Source organism: Paramormyrops kingsleyae, chromosome 4 (assembly GCF_048594095.1).
Source record: "Paramormyrops kingsleyae isolate MSU_618 chromosome 4, PKINGS_0.4, whole genome shotgun sequence".
Lineage (NCBI taxonomy): Eukaryota > Metazoa > Chordata > Actinopteri > Osteoglossiformes > Mormyridae > Paramormyrops > Paramormyrops kingsleyae.
The window spans coordinates 34,580,459-34,600,779 of record NC_132800.1 but is presented as its reverse complement, the minus strand read 5'-3'; the positions used below and the strand labels follow the sequence as shown (position 1 = coordinate 34,600,779).

Genomic DNA, 20,321 nt, shown 5'->3' with positions numbered 1-20,321 from the left:
AAGCGGCCGTTGTTGTTTAGACTGGAGATGATGGCTTACTAAATTACTCAGCAAAACTGAAGTCTGGCCAAATCTATCACATGAAAAATCAAGGCACTGAATCATGGCCTGAAGGGTAACAATATATACACTCATTCGTCTGACCTTAGAGCAAACACAAATGCAAGCTAAATAAATGGCGGTTGTTACATGACTCATAGAGCCCCGAGTGTACAGTGATATACCCCTGGACAGTCCTCACGTTTACATCGAGGATTAAGTTAAAATCGTGACAAATCTTTTCAAGATTCCAAAAAATGCACCCTAAACAACCTACAAAACCTGCGAAGTATATCTTGTGGTCAGATTTGGTGACAGCTAAAGTGTCACTTCCCCGAAATGTCTCGTGTCCCCGAGGCGTGAGTGATGGCAATCGTAGTACCGGATCTGCAAACATCCTCACCCCAGCTTGAATGTAACATCGAAAGGCCAAAGTAAATCCCCCTGTCAGTTTGTAAGGTCTGCAAACGCCAGCCTCTCGCTCCTGGGCCTACAGATGAATACACAAGCATGTAGACTCCACGATGAAGAGAAGATAAAATCATATATGCATCATATGCCAAAAAAACACCCTGAATTCATTTGAGTACCATCTGAATCAGCCAATTCACACAGAGCAACACGACCAACATCTCCATTACCCTTCCGGCTCCAAACCAGACATGCATGGTAAAACAACAGCACACCCCCCATTAGATCCTTCTACCTCCACTTTTCAAAGTATATAAGAATTCCTCAGCAACCACAATAACCGGAACTTTCCTTCCTTGGCGGTGAAAGACTGCAATGAAAGGTCTGTTTCCTCTGCTTCCACCTCACCCATTTTCTTTCCTTTCTTTCCTCCCTCTCTCCTTCCTCCCCAACTCCCCCTATTAATGCCCCCCTCGCCCCCTCCAACCCATCCAGCCCAAAGCACTCACCTTCCCGGCGTCTCACTCGCAGCAGGTAAGCACTTGGAGCCTCTCACATTCAGAAAGCCGGGCTGTGAGAGACGGCACCCCCTGGAAAGGTGGCCCCCAGACCCCCCCCCCCCACACGCCGCTAAGGGAGCCGCCCACGTTTTAACCCTCCCTGCAGCACCAAGAAGGCGAGCGTGTGCCACAATGGCCCAGACATTCAGCATGACAAATATGGGAAGGGGAATGTAAACATGGGGGCGGGGCAAGGAAGGGGGCGGAGCTAAGAGGAGGCGGGGCCAGGGGGCAGCAGTAATTTGAACCAAAAGGGGGCTGGTGAGTTGGTTTGGATAGGACAATGAGGCATACAAAAAGGGGAACAGAGGAAGGAAAAAAAAAAAACAACTGGAGATGAAAACAACATTCTTTCATCCAAGTATTTTTCTCTCCCTCTTTTTTTGGCCTGGCAAAGCAGTGCTTTAATTACAGCAATGTCACTCTCTTATTGAGCTGTTTTTGAGAAGCAGTTGGAAGCCTCAGCTGAAATTATCACTAAATTATACATCAGCCTAGGACATTTTTAACACTGTTATGAAACCAGATGTGTGCAAACCACAATTGTCAGGTTCAATTGTGTCATCTGGTGTTTCTCTTTTTATTGCATATGATCCCCGACAGATAGACACCTTCCACAATCAATCTCCTGTTTCCAGTATTTTTACTGCCCATCAGAGACTAACGAAGAGAGATCAATACCATTCATGGCACCTATTAGAACACATTTTTAAATGATTTAGGGACAAAGGACAATAGCATCAGCAAAACATAAAGGTGACATTTAAGGTGAGATGGTCAATGTGGTTGATTCGCAAAATGAACTAAATCGGCTTTTTTGTTATTTGGCAAATTATTCAAAATGGAACAGTGTGTTTTTATTTTTCTAACTGAAAAGCATGGAGGAGCAAGCAGCTCAGTCATTAAGGATTTAGACGAAGGAAAAATCTGAACGCAGGAAAAGAGAAAGTGTGAAATTATACGTTAAGTTGAAAAAAAAACCCATGCCAAGCAGAGACTGGATGTGAGGTCTGTGGTTACTGCGACTGCAGTGGGAAAGGCTGTAAAAAGAAGGATTTGCGTAGAGCTGGGCAGGTTTCGGTAGCGCGGGAACGGTCCCGGCATAAGCAGCATCCGTGATTTAGCGTTTCCGCTGTTAGCGCTTTTAGCGTTGCCGTCGCATGTTTGCAGGATGAGCCCAGCTCGCGATGAGACATTTCTTAGCGTTAGTATTCCTGTTAGGGCCTGTGCGGCGGGCTTTTTTTTTTCTGCGCTTGCCGTGAGGGGTGTATAATCACAGCGTGGGCGAACCGCACACAGAGGCCTAGTTAATTCCAACACAGCCGTCGGTCTGCGGCATGGAGATGAATGGGTCGGGCCGGGCCGGGACCGCGCACCTGCGGCTGTCGCTTTAGTGAAAAGAGGAAACTTCTGCAGAAGAATCGCCGTTTATCTCCATCAATGGATCATGGATAAATCGGGATAAGAGACATGTTTTGCTATGATATCATGTGACTCCCCTTCATCCAGGTACATAGCAGAGCAGTCTATGGTTCAGTGGGTTAGGCCTCTGTGCCTGTGATCAGATGGTTGCTGGTTCAAATCCCGTCCTTGGCAGAATAACTATATCTCTGTTGGACAGTTGGATATGGTCTTTAACCTCCCAAAATGCTCCGGGGGGGGGGGATTTTCATTTCACACAGTGGTTCAAGAAAACTCATTAATATTCATGAGAGAAGCTACCCAATTGGCCGGTAAGCATGCTCCCAGCAACATGTGCTACCTGTTTTGTCAGAGTGGTTCGGGAAAAATAATATTCATCAAGCTTCCTGACTGGCCAGTGAACGCCATCTAAGGCACTCACTGGCCAATCAGGTAGTGTGTCTCTCATGAATATTAATAAGTTTTCCCTAACCACCCTGTAAAACGAAAACTCGCCTCCAGGGGCACCAGATCAAATGGCTGATCCTGCACTGGCACTGCAAGTCCTGTTCTCAACTGTATGCATGTCTCAAGGGAGACCAACATGGGATCTGCAAGGAAAGCAGCATTCCAATGTACTTGTGCAAATGGCAAATAAAGATTTGTTTTGTATTCACAGGTCGTGGATTCACTCACCTAATATCTTTGGGCGGCAAGAGGAAACCTGAGCATCCAGAGGAACTACACACGCTATGCACAGAATGGGCATTAAACCCACAGCCCTGGGGGGCACAAGGCTGCAGTCCTACTCAGTGACCCACCAAGACCATCATTTCACTGGGTACTTTAAGGCTGACTGTGTGAGCATGCAGATTGGGGCCTGTCTTAGCTGCCAAATCATATACTGCCTTGATCTGCTTAAGAAGAGCAGCTTGGTCCCGCTGATTACTGAGAAGATGAGTTTCAGGGGTAGGTGGGGCATCTCTTCCGAAATGCAGCGTTTGCATGTCAAATGAGGGGGTCTGAACAAAGCAGGGAGGGCACTGAATGATCTGCGGCTGAGAAATTACAGTAACTCAAAAAGTAATTTGTCGCCTTGTTTGTGTATCTCTTTTGAAAGACTTTTCTTCACAGACCAATTGTTCCCAGATTCAGGAGTCGGGAATCACACAGAGCAGCAGCCCCCATTGCGTTGCGGAGACAGACATTATTCCCTGCGCCTGCATGTTTTCTATTTTCAGCGTCTGCTGGAAGCGGAGTAAACAGTCAGCACTGAGCAGAGAGGCCCGGTGTGGGTGGAGCATCATACTGTAGTGGCCGGGGATGCAGTTCTGGCCTCCGCCAGAAGGGCGGCGGATGCCCTGCTCGAGGTGCAGAGGTGATGGGGGTGAGGATGGGCCACCATCTTGCGTATGCAAAGAAACATCGCCAAGATTCACCCAGCCCTAACCTTAACCATAAGTAACCAAACTAAATACGAGACTTTTGGCATTTTTAGTTTTTTGATTGCAGTCACAGATTTTTATTAAATTGAGTTTCCCCTTGTGGGGGGCGAAAAAAATGCTCATCACATCATCAAAATAAGAGGTTTTTAATCACATCTTGGGGACATTTGGTCACCAAAATGTAATATATACATAACTCACACACCCACACACACACTCACACACACACACACACACACTGGACCTGACTCTTATTGCCTAGCAACAAACTCCCTGTTCAGCAACAAGCAATAAAGAAACCAGCAATCTCTTTCCTCAGTTGCCAAAATATGAAACATCATGTGGAAACAGAGTTTATGTTATTGCAATCAGGAATCTATTCAGCCTAAATTTGTTTCACAGAGCAAACAAGTTCACACAAGAGCAGCCCAAAGTGTTTTCATGGAAAGCTCCAAAATGACACAGCTGTCACGTTTTAGGGCAAACGAATGTTTCGCAGTTTCAAAAATAACCAGCAATTGAACCAGGTCTTCTAGGTCTGTACAAAAGTACAAGAAAATAGTAGAAATAGCTGCCTTCCTTAAGATGATTGAACATAATTTATATCGGTTTAGGCAGAAATTCTAAACATGTCATTAGATTTCATTATGTAGCTCAACACTGAAGCAATTTAGCATTCGTCAAGCCATCTTGACCCTAAAAACAGCTGTCTTACCTAAGCTTATCCCACCAAGCAACGATGTGTAATTATGTCCAACAACAATACATGACATTTTCCACCACGGAGGCCCTGTACGTCACTCCAGACCAGACTGAGTACAATGGAAACATGCATGGCGACCAGCACTGGTGAAGGATCAGCTTATTGTACAGTGGGATTTACAGTAAAGCACTGGTGAAGGATCAGCTTATTGTACAGTGGGATTTACAGTATAGCACTGGTGAAGGATCAGCTTATTGTACAGTGGGATTTACAGTAAAGCACTGGTGAAGGATCAGCTTATTGTGCAGTGGGATTTAGAGTAAAGAGAACAATCTGTTACCTTCAGCGTCACAGCTGATGTTCTGGTAGGAATCCCACCGTATCAGTGGATCTGCAGTGTTGTATTCCACAGTGATGGCAGGAACATTCTCCCATCGCTCAGAACCTCCAACAAGAACCAGAACACAGTGTCAGGAAGCAAGCAATTCCGTTTCCACTTTTACAGATGAGCAAAAGTAAAACTCGTATCTTGCAGCCATGTGTTTCAGAGTGGGGACCACTTTATTGCCTGTTTTAAGAGCTTTCGTTCTCCTAACGAGGCACATAGTCTTTAGTAGTCTTTGGGGATTCGGCAATTAGTACCTTGCATCTTCTCTGGACTCTCAGACATGACGAGCTCAACCTTGCCGTAATCAGGAAACCTGGGGTCTGGAAAATGAGGAGGGGTGAGATGGGGAATGGTAAATGGTACACGCTGAAGGGTAACAGCGTTGTGACACTTTGATTTAGTTCAAAAGCAGTTTTCAGTGAAATAAAGAATCTGTTTTACAGTATTATCTGAAGGTAAGTAGGTAACCTAAGGCAATCACACTGATGGTCTGTACCTAAAAAGCTTTTGATAAAATAAAAATTCATTCGATGAGCAAAACTGAGAAAAAAAAACCAGTTCATTCATTTGTAATTTTTTCTTAAAGAAAAAAGAAATTCTCATTTTCTTATGGACAAATTTCCAAAAAAAAATGTACAAATGACTCGTCCAGCTCCCAGATACTACAACAAATACAAACTGAAGAAGGATGATGGTGTAAGTACGCGTAAGCTAACCATTAGCCACCCTAGGCTCAAGGTATCGTCTGTTACAGGCACAACACTGGTCTACCTTTGTTTGCATTTTCAAGGTCCTCCTTCTCAAATATGAGGCTGCAGCCCTGAACGGTGCCCGTGTGAAACTGGAGACGAAAAACCGGCTCCCGGCTCAGCGTCCGAATGTTTTTGTGGTAGCATTTGACCTGCGTCATTAAAAAAAAAAATAATGATTCATTGAAAGACCGGATCAGAATGCATTAATTCTGGTGTTTTCTACGGCAGTTTATGTAAAGTGGCCCTCTGGTACCAATCCCAGGAAGGAAGAGAGCCCACAGGAAACGCACTCAATCATGGCAGCAAAATCTGAAGTCCACAGGGTCATGTTTGAGGCTGAATTTGAGCTTAAAAACCGTGAGGAGTGTGAGGATAATTCTACCCCTAAAACCCCAATTCGAAATGCAGGAAATTCATGAGTACTGCATATACATTTACGTAGATGTTTAAATAAAATAAAAAATCACTTACCAGGATGTCACCTTTGAGCAGCTGTGCAGGCTGCAGGGCGATGTACAGCCTGTTTCTGTGTCCTGCTCCTATGTGACTGTGCAGTAGATCCACAAATCAACATGTACGCCACGAACCGTCAAACTTCATCTCTTTTTAAGCTGACATGGGACCCCACCATTACTACCTATCCATACCCAGCAATCCCTTTCCCACTTGCCACTGGCTCCCATTCTGGTGAAATTAACAATCGCTATACAGTATATACACCAGCGTTGGGCATTTCATGTCCAGAAGCTACAAATCCAGACCAAGATTTTGTTTCTACCAACCAGTTGAGCATTAAGAGTCACAGTCACGGAGTACCCACCTGGTTGGTAGAAACAAAATCCTGGTCTGGATTTGTAGCTTCTGGATCTGAAACGCCCAACCCTGATATACGCATGCCCAAACACATACACACAGACATTCACCGTCGTGAAGAAGCTTTATAAGCCAATAACAAGGCAGCTTACTAAATCCCAGAAGAGTAGACCAATTGCATTCCCTGGTAGACCTTCAAGTACGGTCGGCAAACTGGAAAAAAAAACAGGGACAAGGAATGTAGATGGAAAATGTTGATGGATTTTAAAACACAGGCATGACCTCAGAATACGCAGCTCTGATGTTGATTAGGAAGCTTAAAACATGGTGCCTATGTAACATCATTAGGACTATATAGTAGCTTTAATAATTCTTTAATTAGTGTAAATGGTCACATAGAATGCTAATTGTGCTGTTGCTGACGATGCCTCCTTCTCTACATTAAGCTGCATCGTGCAAAAACATATAAACATATAACATGTCGTGCTGAGGTTGCGCTGTGCACTATTGACCTCTCCTAGAATAGGATGTACAATTTTGGTCACCCCTGCACTTCAAAGAGGATTTGAGAGTGGCTACAGTGGAGAGCAAACATAATGAAGCCTTGTCTTAAAGGGATATGATGCAAGAATAGCTTTGAAGCAGTGCATCAATAAAAGGTATTGGGGGCACGACCCAGGTAAACAAGGCCAATCCTGATGATTAGCCAAGGACTAGTTCATATCGGAACAAAGAAAAGATTTATTTACGCAAAGGACGGGGGGGGGGTTGAATATGCTCCATTCTTAAAATCACTCAGGTTAACATTAGACTGAATTTCACCCTATACTTAAATAAATAAAATGAATTGAAGGCCCTCTCACATTTGAAATATCTCGAAAATCCCTGTGTTCTTACAAACCATTTTTTGTTTTTTACCACGATGAATGGTTTTGTGGGGTCATCTTTCATACCACGATACACAATACAGCCTGGTTCTACCATGTTAAGGTTCCATGGATTCTCTCCAGCTTTGGGGGCTCCATTATGGGCAACATACCTCCATTCTCAAAGTCAGGTATCCCGTGGAGAATGACGCAATGCAGGAAGTGAGGGGAGGTGTTCATTTTTATGGAGCCGGTCAAGAGGCTGTTTAGAATCCAGACATACCTACAGTTGGAAAGTAAAAACAAACACATAACTTCAAAGAGGAACCCATAATGTGAATTATTAACTGCAGGAAGGCTTACGGCGAGATGACCGTCAGCCAAGCTGGTCGTTAACCCCTGTCGAGTAATGATGTTTCATCACAGAGGTTTGTTCTCAAATCGAAATCACAGGTGTGAAGAACCATCACGGGCAGAACAAATCATCACCTCTTCTGTGAGGGTGTCATCATGGGTGACACTTTGTCGTCGTAGAACTTCCTCATAGCGAAGCGTTCCAAGGCCTGGTCAGCACTATGAAAGAAAGACGTTATTGTTGTTTAGTCTCTCAGTGGGTGCTCAACCCTTTTATACAGACAGGAACTTCCAGCTACAAAAACAGCTTTAACTAAGTAATTGCTTTATACTGATGGATATTCCTGCTCCTGTTAAGCACATACATGTCAGTCTAGCTGAGGTGGGAAGTTCAGGTCCAGAAGGTACAAATCCAGACCGAGGTTTTGATTCGGCCAACCAGTTGAGTACTCTGTGACTGTGACTCTTTATACTCAACTGGTTAGTTGAAACAAAACCTTGGTCTGGATTTGTACTTTCTGGACCTGAACTTTGCACCTATGGTGACAGGTGATAGAAACCTGTACAATTTGGTGAAAATAGTGAGGCTTCGAAAAAGGTGGGATCTCCTCATAAAAGCTGGAAGGATATGGAAATTCTGACGATACCAATACCCGATATATTTTTGTCTAATGTTGCCAATACCAATAACCGTGTAACTGTTGCTGGCAATATGCCTGGTGGCCATTTTAGTCCTAGCAAATGAGATGGCAAGATGGGCTAAAACATGGTACAGTGTGAGACTTCACAGTTCAAGCACATTTCTTGAGGGTCCATGAGTCTCCTCAAACTATGGTTTTATTCCTATTGAGCGTCAACGACGTCAATGCAGCACATTCAAGTGACGCCAAGGCAATACATAGATTATTTCAAATGGTAGTTATAATTGATTTTGAGCTAATACCCACAAACCGCAGCTGAACACTGAGCCCATTGGACATTCTTAAGATCCACCCCAGTGGAGGTATTCCTGCAGCATTGTCAACGGACAGCATTCCCCAACTGTGCTCTAGCCAGAAGCAGGAATTCTTGAACCGGCCCTGTTACCTCGCAGAGACTTCAGTGAAATGCACAAAGGATGAAGTGATCACCCCAATCCTCCCTTTTCCACCCTGCACATGCGGATGAGAAACAAACAATAAACAGTGAAACTATAGTAAAAACAAAAATCACTACAGTAGCTACATTCCATTGAACTCTCATTAAAAGGTCTCTCACTAAAATTTCGTCTACAAGATTCAAGAATACATGCCAGGGGCAAATAATTCTGCAGAGACACAATATTAGGTGTGGCACAGTAAATAATATGAGTGCTTAAATAATAATAGTCTTAAGCAATAAATATAATCCCTCAAGAAGGAAGACAATGGGCAATTTACTCAATAATGCATCATTACAAACCCCATTTCGAGGCCAAAACACACTCCCAGCGATTAAATACCAGCAGGGTAAACATTATGGAGAAAAAAATATGGGCTGGATACTCACACGGCAGTGAATGACCACCACGTGCTGGGGGTCGGAGTTCAGCCAGGTCTCCATGGCCTTGCAGATGGTGCAGATCTTGTCCAGCGGCGGGGCGTGTAGGTCCGCCCAGCCGGTGTCCAGGGTCTGAAACGTCAGGGCTGCCGTTTTCACAGAGGCTTCCGCAGCAGATCTAATTCTACGGCTCCCAGCCGCGCTTCCATCTAAAGGTACCGCGCTCCTCAACTTTATGAGCAGAAGCAGGAAGATGGTCATCTGGAGGTTACACCAGGAACCCTTTGACATCACAACAAAACCCAGGGACCTCCCCAGGGACCTCCCCCGGGCTCTCCTTATGCTCCCTGCCTGCTTGCTAACTTCCCGTTAGCACCGACCTGTACGTTTCTTCAGAGAAAAACACCTGGCAAATGAATATAGGTCAGGGCTACTCAGTTATTTCTCCCCGGGTCCAAATCCCATCAGCCGCACGAAGCCATGGATGGGGACCGAGTGGGCTGGATTCTTTTGGTGGATTTTGCTAACCTTGGGGGGGGGGGTGGTGTGGGGGTTGAATTTGCACATTATTCTGATGGAACTAGTGGAAAGCAGCAATTGCATTTCAGTTGCATTGAAGTTCTCTGTGCGACTGAAAGATCTCGTGCAAAGGAGACAGTTCTGAGCTTGTTGAGACAGCGAGATTCTTTAACAGAGCTAATTTAATTAAGTCTCTATTTGGGCACATTACAGCCCCCCCCCCCCCCCCGCAGGGGTTTGGACTACATCAGCATCTTTCACATCCCTCATCATTAAACTGCAGAAGAAAAATGGTCCTGTGTGTCTCCCAAATGGAGGGATGGGGGGGGGCAGTATGGGGGGGTAGGATTGGGGGGAGGATAGGGGGGCACACGGAGTTTACTTGTCAGTTTGATCATTAACTTTCCTTTTAGTTATTTTTTTTGGCTCGATTTTTTTTTTCTATGTGCCCAGAACTTGTGACACAAGCACACCTGCCTCCCCCTCACAATCGTGCCCCAACGTGAATCAACTTCACGCTTGAAAAGAACGGTACCTTGGGGTTCGTTTTGGTGAGATCCGCCCGCTTTTCGGAAAGGTTGATCACCTGCGTGGAAACCAATACAGTAATTAGGCTCTTCCCACTTCACATTTCTCAACCCTTTTGTTAACATGGCTTAATGCCTTTTGCCTGGAAGACGAAAACACACTCAGGGGCTATAAGGATCACTGTTAGGAAGGGCGAATTGCAAAGAGATGCACTACTCTGCCTGGAAAGGACATTAATAAGTTTTATGCTAGACAGAATCCACGATGCTAAGCATTTTCAACATAAATGAATAAACCTCTTTAGCTAATTAATGAATTGATCGTAAATACCTCTATTTCTGCATTTTATACAGACAGGAACTTCCAGATTAAGTGGATTTCGGAACGATGCAGGAGGTCTTAACACACATTGATGTATCTGCACAGATCTGTCTGCGTTTATCTAAAGCGACGTACACAGCTAGCTACCGTGCAGTTTGGCCATTTATGCAGCTAGTGGGAGCTTTTTAATGTGAAAAAAGGCATCACACACAGTGTAATTGCCGTTAAGTTCCCTCCTGGTTTTATCGCCCATTCCTCTTAAAGGTCTCCCTTTTTCGGCCTTACCCAGAATGCCACCTGCTTAGTTGTTACAGTGAGCCCCAGTATGACTCTAAAATGGAGGACAAAAGTGGAGTGATGCTCAAAAAGGAGGACACTCAACAGCAGTCCGGACAGAGGGCTGGAAAACCAGACTGTCCAGACAAAACTTGGATGACTGGTCACCATATTAGCTACTGCCATACTTGTTAATGGCACCAATGATATGGCCGGTTGGCTCTGAGTTCCCACTAATGCCAGACATACATCAGTGCATCCTCTGTCAACCGAGGATGTTAAATGACAGCGAGAGGACCCCCCCACCCCCCCCGCTCCCGCCGCTCCTCCGCCGGATCTCACCAAGTAGTTGTCAGCATGTTTGGACTTGAGCATGCACGTGACATCGTGCAGGTTCGCCCTGTACGCGTCCTCTGAGCAGACCACGGGGAAGGACACGGCGATGATGCGCTCCGTGATGTAGGTCAGGTCAAGTTCGTATCCCTCCTCCATCGCTAACGTCCCATCTGACTCAGCCACCTGTGCAAAACGAGCCAACGTCACGCCAACGTTACGCCAACGTTACGCCAACGTTACGCCAACGTTACGCTAACGTTACTCCAACGTTACGCCAACGTTACGCCGACAGACAACAGACTTCAGATGAGGGCGATTTCCTCCGGAGATATTCTATTCGCTATAGATCAGGCCCATGTGTGTTGCTGTGCTCTCACCTGCCCAGACCCCCCACATGGGGGGGCCACTCCCACCCCCTAAAGATATAGTCCGGTCAAAAAATAACCCTTTAAAGAGGAACCAGGAACCACCCTAGTCAGCCAATTAGTCATAAGAACAAACTGACAGGTAGGCAAATAGATAAAGACCAAGATATCTATCTATATCTGTTTACAGTTCTTGTGTGTTTATTTATACAGTATGTGAATTCATCTACTCCTAGTTCCTGTCCTGACTCATATCCCACCCAGAGTGTATCCCAGCCTTGTGCCACATCCCTCTTACGATAGGCTCCATGATCCAGTATCGGACATTGTAGTAATATGCATTGTAGTGATGATGGACGGACATTTCTTGCTCTCTGCACTTGCGCCTATCACATTTCTGTCTACATATATATATATACACACACACACACACACATATATATATATGCATTTCACCTGGTTTTAATATCCTGCAGCACATTATACATATAACACACAGAAAGTTAGATATCACAAAGGAAACAGGGCGCTTTTCTATGGTTAATATTGTTTAAAGCCATGCAGGTAGTGCCAGTAAATTTTACAAAGCCTTAGTGTTTCGTAGCGAGTTGACTACGTAACTTTCATACCAGTAATCTCGTATATCCATGATAAATGCGACAAAAATAATGCGGCTGTGAGCACTGTCACTGTGTCAAGCAGCAACGCATGCTGGGATCGACATTAAGCGTGAACTCCCCTTTTCCATCGTCCATTACTATCAACGGCTTGGAGTCCTCGATTGTGAGCGTGAAGTAATAATTCCGAAATGGAAACATGGAGGAGCAGGACTGAATGAGAAGCCTGTCAGGTCCTCCCAACAAGCTACCACAGGCTGCTTTGTAAGTGCAGGAGATTAAATGCCTCCGCCAACTCACTTCAAAACATGTCCCCTCGAGGAACAAGTTCTTTCAAGACAGTATCTGTGAGCGTGGCTCCAACATGCACCAGAGCGGTCTAATTACAGCCATATGCCCTCTGGGCTCTGGCCTTTCTGTGCCAAATTTTTTTACGCCTATGCAATCCTCCATTTTGTACTATTCTGAGGTGCTACTACATGACATGCACAGAAATGTCTCACTATGCATGCAAAAGTCAAGGCAACATCACCAAATCAACAGCCTCATTTGTTTTTAAGGACAACGCATTTTTAACCACAACCAAAGCAACATTTGCCAGCTATACGAGGTTCGTATTCATTTAGGGTTCCACATTTTTCTAGATCAGTGATTCCCAACCCAGTCCTTGGGGATCCCCAGACAGACCACATTTTCCCTCCTTCCCAGCTAACAGCCAATCAAGAACACAGAATTCCTGGTACAGGGGCGTTAGAATCTGGGAAGCAGTAAAAATGTGGGCTGTCTAGGGGTCCTCAAGGGCTGGGTTGGGAAACACTGTCCGAGATGATGGTCTGATTTATGTTCATCCACAATACTGCGTAAGAAACATTATAGGTGCGAGGACAATGCTAATCACTGTAAACCTTAATGACAGTCATTAAAGCAGCCATTATGTTACATGGTTAACCTGAGGTCCCACAGCAGGCCCTGAGAGCAGCCAGAAGAATCCCAGCAGGAGAGTACAATCCAGAGCCAACAGAAGACAAATAAATATCAAACAAATACCCAGTTGAAGGTTCACTGAGGCTCCTGAATGCAGGAAGATGGACATGAGAGGAGAATAAGCAGCGAACTCAGATTTGACTTGAGATACGTTGGGTTGTGAAGGAGATTCATGGGTCAGGGAAAGAAAGGCTTTACTCTATGAGACTCAAACTAACACTATCTGAAGAAGATGCAACAACAAAGCGTATTAAGGTATTTGCCAGAATTACTTGGCTAACCTTCCGGAAAAGGTGACATTCTGGAAATATCTTGGGCAGGTTTTGTAAAGGACATGGGGAAAAAAGAGAAGAAAATCCTCAGCAATGAAAGGGAGGTGGGTCATATCATTCAGCAGAAAGGATGACCTTCCTTGGTCTAACCAGCAATTCTGTTCTCAGTGATTTCCTTATAAAATGGAAAGAAACATACAGAGAGAGAGAGAAAAATTAGATTTATACCACAGTGTTGACTCTGGAGACAAACAAATCAGCTTTAGATTCCTTCCAAGTCTTAACAATTTGCCAATAGTTTCAGGTGATGAATGATTCTTTGAATGAAGCTTTTTGTTTTGCTTGAACACAGTTGGATTTGCGATATAATTTTCAGGAAGTTCCATTATTTTTAGAGTGACATGATTCTATTATGGACAGTAACTTCAGTAACAGCATTGCTGTTCATCCAGTTCCAGCAGACCTTCAGACCTAAGCCGTAAAAATTAAGTGAATTGTTGCAATGAATCATTAACTTGTTCATATCGGATTGATTGGCAGAATGATTGTTATTTTGGTTCTCCTGGTAACTTGCTGTCATAGTTCTGTTGCGCCAGTCAAAAATGTAGATTTTAAATCAACCAACCGCTGCACGGATATTCTTAGTCAATTTATTTTGGTCCTGTAACACCACTGTACTGTATATTCGTCACCCCTGTGCACAGAATGGTTTCCTCCATCATTCTCCCACTGAACCTAAAACAGGCACCAATGCCCAGCTAAATGGCCTCCCATACAAGTGATGCCTAATTACTGTTTTTCTTTTTGCTAGGTCATAGAGGAATGCGTTCAGAAAAGGATAAGGCTTTTTCCCGCTTGCAGACTGCCGGCCTAATGGGTTGCACATGTGGAGTGTGGCCGATGACTCTCCCGACTCTGTGTTATTTCAGTAGTCACTCCCACCCTATGGCCTGAGTGGCGCGCCAGCATCTTTGGGATGCGGGTCTGTAGATTTCACGTCCCCCTTCGATGGCACCTATGCACCTCTGTAAGGATCGTAACCATCGTCGTACTGAAGGAGAGAGGAAGACGTGAGCTGGGACGAGGGAAAGGGAGGGGCAGGCGATCAAAGAAAGAGGGGGCCAAACAAGTGAATGGAACAGAGTATCCTGCATGCCGCTAACTCAAGCCGTACGGAGACCTCGCCTGGAGGTGTCTGAACACCGAGGATCTGCCTCGGCCCAAAGGAGCCTGACTTTTTACACAAAACGGGGTCGACCGGGGCTCCATGCACATGCAGTGAGGTTTTGCAGAAAGCCAGAAATGCCATGTGTCACTAATCCCACTTGGCAAGAGCTTCCAATCCATTGTAGCTCCACGCACACTCCGGAACAAATATAGCACGCTGGCTTTGAAATGTACGAGAACTAAAGACATAATGACACAAATGAAAGTTTTTTTTTTAAGTTCTTTTTTTGACCACACAGCCAGAAGAACAAGAGGACATTATGGGCAACCTTATATGTTTAATGTAAAGCCACCCGCTTCCCCCCCCCCCCCCCCCCGACTGAGTTTTCTGTGGAAGTGCGTTCTTGTCTTCTGTGTTCTCACACAGAGTTGAAGTCTTCCTCGGGAGCCAACGTAAACAAACAGGAAGCGTCCGCTAGCTTTCCAGCACAGCACCGAGCGTTTTCTCCAGACCTTCCCAGAGCATTCAGTGGGACACGCTTCAGAAGACACAGGGAGGCAGATAAAGACAAAAACCGGGGTCTAAGTGCTGGAAGTCGCACTGTGTAAATAAAGGCTATTAACCACACACGCCCCCCACCCCCTTGCCATCCAACACGACCCTTTAAAAAAAGACCTCGCACCCTACCTTTAAGACAGAATCCCAATAAGTTTGAGGTGAGTAAGGAGTCAGAGAAACCGCAGCAGGAGACGAGGGAGAAGGTTCCGGAGAGAGAACCGGACTCTTATCCACGTCGCGGGTCGCTTGCACACCAGATCCCCGGGGCGAGGCGCTGTTGGTGATCGGGGCTCACTCCGTCCCGCTGCCACGGCCCGAATGAAAGCCCTGCTCTGTACAGAGAAGCAGCTCAACACCCCCCACACCCCCCACACCCCCCCGCCGGCACACCGCCTCAGTTAGACTCCTGCAGTTCCTGTCACAGACAGTCCTCCCCCACCGTTTTTCCTTGGAGCTACTGCACACTCATTCATATGGGATGAGAACGCGCGCGTGCGTGTGTGTGTGTGTGTGTGTGTGTGTGTGTGTGTGTGTGTGTGTGTGTGTGTGTGTGTATACCAAGGGGGAGGGAAACGGGGGGGTTGAGGCCCAAGAAGACTGTACAGACACACACTTTCTTAACTCATGTTTAAAACTATATCATTACCCAGCTTCCTTCGACCATCCTGCTTGACCCTGACTTGAGGGGGGGGGCACCTTTTATTCTTATATGTAAAAATAATATAATTTATAAGAAATTCAAACCACTTTTATTCCAGAGAAGATGGATTATTTTATTTATATGGTAGAGCGATATTGTTAAACTTCAGGTACCTATCAACGTATATTTCACATTCGCATTTTTATGAATTATGTATAACCTGATGGCCCTTTTAACATGGAGGATATCTGTTACTGATTAAGCGCTTATAAAGGACATGTGAACATTTAATAATGCATGGCTCCAGTCATAGGTGACCATAGCTCATATACAATTACATTTTAAGTGTCTATTAAATGTAACATTTGGCATTGCTGCAGGGATAAAATGCCTAGCAGTATGCTGTGTCTGTAGTTAATTAAAACTCCATCCTTCACGATTAACTTTCACATTAATCTTGAAATTCAGGCTCAGAAGTATTAAAAAGGGTATTTGGCCTGTCTCTAATCATCTCGACCCTTTGTTAAGAAAACATTGTAATGTTTGTATGTATTCAGCTAATGGACACACGGTACGCTGTAATGTTTTACCATTGTATGTAGCTAGGCTTGTTGTATTTCTTTAAACGTCAAAACATTAAATAGGGAAATTGAAACAAATAGCTACACTGTAACAGGAAAAATATCAACTACAAAATATAAATATTGCCTGTGAAATTATTTGCTCTGCTTGACTGAGTTCCACTTTTGTTTATGTAGCTGCAATGCGCTCAAAGCCCTGCGTCAGTTATCATTGTCTTGAAGCATATGGAGTGCAAATTGATAATGAGATTACTGCCGGTGATGTTCACAAGGGGTCACTCTCTGATTTATGGTGTGTTGAACTTTGACCTCTGTGGTTCCCTTCACAGCAGATGCTAGTGAGTGCTCCCAACCCTGACCTTTGCCACGAGAGAAAGGGACACAATATATCGTTGAAAGCCTATTTTCTTTGATTGACACAACACATTATATATATATATATATATATATATATATATATATATATATATATATATATATATATATATATATATATTTCATATATAATGGATAACTTATCATGACCCCAGACTGGGTAAGCAATTATGCAAGATGGATGAGTATTATGGATGCAGATGTATTACTAATTAATCTAGAAATATTTTTTAATGATTAATGTCTAAGCCAAAAAATACCGTAAAATGAAATGCACTCAAATTTAAAGCAATGGAAAATAACGTTATATGCATGAAAATACCTTTTATCCATATATCTTCCAACTGTCCATTCAGTATAGAGTCATGGCAATTAAAGTCATTAACTTCTTATTCCCTGATATGTATGAATGAAGATTTACCTTCCTTAAAAAGTTACTTTGCTAAGCATTGTACTATTACTATATGTATTACTAGTACTGTACCATCTACTGGTAGACTGCAGTATTACATGATCGATTTTTCTTTCCCTTTGCATCCCTGAATGTCGTAGTGAAAAAAGTAGTACAGGTCATTATATACTATACCATCAAGCATAACTTTCCTGCTCCCCCCGCACTTTTTCACTTTTTCACTCAGCAAGTGAGCTATCATTAAATGTTATAAAACGGTGGCATGAATGAGGCAGGTTTTCATTCACGTATAGTAATAAAATGGCCAAATTTTACTAGGCAATCGAATATTCCCTAACTGATGGTCTTATCGTCAAGCTGTTACAACAGCAAGATTCTATAATCCAATATCCGTCCTGCTTATCCAGTACACAGAACCTGGAGCCAATCACAGGACACATAGGGAATGGCCAATAGGGGGCGATGAGTGGCTCAGCGGATTAAGCCTCTGTGCCTGTGATTGGAAGACAGTGAGCTTGAGCCTTGGCCTCAGCAGAATATTCACTTGTCCATGGGCACTTGAGCAAGGCCCTTAACCCCAGCTCCAGGGGGGCTGCACAATGGCTCAAACTGCACTGTGACACCTCCCCCCCCCCCATGTCTCATGGAGAGCAAGATGGGGTGCACAAGCAGAGAATTTCTTCATGGGGATTACTAAAGTATCTGTTCTATTCTAGACACCCCGGATGGGATGCCAGTCCATCAAGGGGCACACATACATTATGGGCACATTAGATGTTTTGCTTTGCTTGTCTGCATATTTGAGATTGTAGAATACCTGCAGACAGATGGGAAACGTGTGTGAACCATAAACTGAGGTGTGTGGCTTGGTGGTCCACCAAACCACCATAACGCCCCCATTTGAAGGCTCATTTGTCATGTTAGACCTTCATAACTTCTAAACACGCAGAAGAGGTCCTTAAGGACATAGGTATACCTGGAAGGTTCTGGAAGTTATTATCTGATATATCAACATCCTAAGCAGAAGCAAGAAAGATTTCCTAATGAAGGATCTCAATTTCTTCGTTAGCAGATGTACAATCCAGTTTCCAAAAAGTTGGGGAGGTGTGTAAAATGTAAACAGACACAGAATTCATGATTTACAAATCATACAAACCCATATTTATTTGAAAATAAAAATTAAGACAACATATCAAATGTTGAAACTGAGAATTTTTTTTTGTTCTACAGTTGTGGTCAAAAGATTACATACACTCATTGCAAACATTTGTCATGGCAGTTTTGGGCTTCCGGTGATTTCTACCACTGTTCTTTTTCTGTGGCAGAATGATTATACAGCACACAGCTTTATTTAAAAAAAACACAAACGTGATGCACAAGTTTCAATTAATTGTTGGTTTTCTGAAACCGACACAGGGTCAAAATTATACACACAGAGTCAAAAATATACATACAGCACAGTTAATATTTGGTTAGCATGATTCACCTCGATCAAACACTTTTGGTAGCCATCAACAAGCTTCTGGTAGAACTCTGGTTGGATATCTCAACACTCTTCCTGGTAGAACTGATAGAATTTAACCAAATTCATGGGGTGCCTGGTACAGACCTGACCTTTAAATACTTTCGACATATTTTTGATGGGGTTGAGATCAGAATTTTAGGAAGGTCATTCCAAACACTTAATATTAGCCTGATATAGCCATTCCAAAATCAGCTTTGATGTATGTTTACGGTCCTGTTGGAACACTCAAATTCATCCAAGTTTCAACCTTCTAGCTCATAATTTGAGGTGATGCTGAAGAATTCTAGATCCTTCTTCAGTATTCCATCCACTTTGTGCAGTGCACCAGTTCCACTGGCAGTAAACCAGCCCCTGTGCATGATACTACTGCGTCCACGATTAACAGTTGGTACAGCATTCTTCGGGTTGAATGTCTTACCTTTTCCCCTTCAAACATTCCTCTGGTCATTCTGGCCAAACAATTCAATTTTTGTCTTACCTGACCATAAGATGTTCCTACAGAAGGCTGTGTCTTTGTCCATGTGATCAGTCACAAACTTTAGTCGAGTCTGCAGGTGTTGATTCTAGAGTAGATGCTCTTTCTTGGATGGCAGCCTCTCAACCCATGACGATGTAAAACTCACTTGACTGTGGAGAGTGACACTGGAGTTCCAACAGCTTCCAGTGCCTGGCAGACCTGTACCGTAATATATGGCTCTTGGGTTGCATCTGACCATCCAGACTAGTTTCCTCTCAGCAGAGGGTGACAGTCGAGGTCTTTCTCCAGACCTTACAAAGTGACTACAGCTCCACATGACTTGTACTGACGACAAATAGTCTAAACCAGGGGTGGCCAATTTTATCCGCAAAGGGCCGCTGTGTGTGCGGGTTTTCGCTGCAACTCCCTAATTAGATTACTAATTAGAGGACTGATTGGCTGAAGAGTCCTCACATCTGGGTTTGAACAGCTGACCTACAGGTTATACCAAAAACCTGCATACACACCGGCCCTTTGCGGATAGGCCTGGGCACCAAATTAGAAGAATGTAAGCCACACTAAATCAATAATCTAAGTAAGTATATGTATAATTTTGGCCCTGTGTTGGTTTTAGAAAACCGACAATAAATTAAAACTTGTGTATCAAAGTTATGATTTTTTAAAATAAAGTTGTGTGTTGTATAATCGTTCCGCCACTGAAAAAGTACAGTTGTAGAAATCATTGGAAGCCCAAAACTGCCAAGAGAAACATGTTTGTGAAAAGTGCATGTAAACTTTTGACCACAACTGCATGACAAATATATGCCCGATTTGAATTGAACAACACGTTTAAAAAAAATTGTGACCGGGGCACCTTTACCACTGTGTTGCATCACCTCTTCTTTTAACAAGACTCAAAATATTTGGGAACATTGGGGAACCGAGACCAGTTGCTGGAGTTTGAAAGTGAAATGTTGTCCCATTCTTGCCTGATATAGGATGTTAACTGCTCAGCAGTTCAGAATCTCCTCTGTTATATTTTTAGCTTCATGAAAAATGTCTTCAGTGGGTGACTGGTTTGCAGGCAGGCCAGTCTCACACCCAGACTCTACTACTATGGAGCCATGCTGTTGTAAA

The 20,321-nt window shown here is 43.9% G+C and overlaps 1 protein-coding gene across 2 annotated transcripts in view; it reads right to left on the bottom strand.

The window, feature by feature from the left end:
- The window catches only part of LOC111845929 (tensin-3-like), a 33,970-nt gene extending 18,422 nt beyond the window's left edge, over positions 1–15,548 (bottom strand). For both annotated transcript variants that reach the window (XM_023815662.2, XM_023815664.2), the window contains exons 1-12: positions 15,324–15,548; positions 11,237–11,413; positions 10,305–10,355; positions 9,260–9,382; positions 8,819–8,883; positions 7,868–7,951; positions 7,552–7,661; positions 6,665–6,725; positions 6,171–6,246; positions 5,719–5,848; positions 5,202–5,267; positions 4,900–5,004 (exon numbers count right to left, since the gene is read on the bottom strand). In XM_023815662.2, the coding sequence (XP_023671430.2) occupies positions 4,900–5,004; positions 5,202–5,267; positions 5,719–5,848; positions 6,171–6,246; positions 6,665–6,725; positions 7,552–7,661; positions 7,868–7,951; positions 8,819–8,883; positions 9,260–9,382; positions 10,305–10,355; positions 11,237–11,386 (1,021 nt within the window). In that variant the 5' untranslated portion in view covers positions 11,387–11,413; positions 15,324–15,548. The remainder of the gene's footprint in view (positions 1–4,899; positions 5,005–5,201; positions 5,268–5,718; positions 5,849–6,170; positions 6,247–6,664; positions 6,726–7,551; positions 7,662–7,867; positions 7,952–8,818; positions 8,884–9,259; positions 9,383–10,304; positions 10,356–11,236; positions 11,414–15,323) is intronic.
- Positions 15,549–20,321: the final 4,773 nt, after the last annotated feature.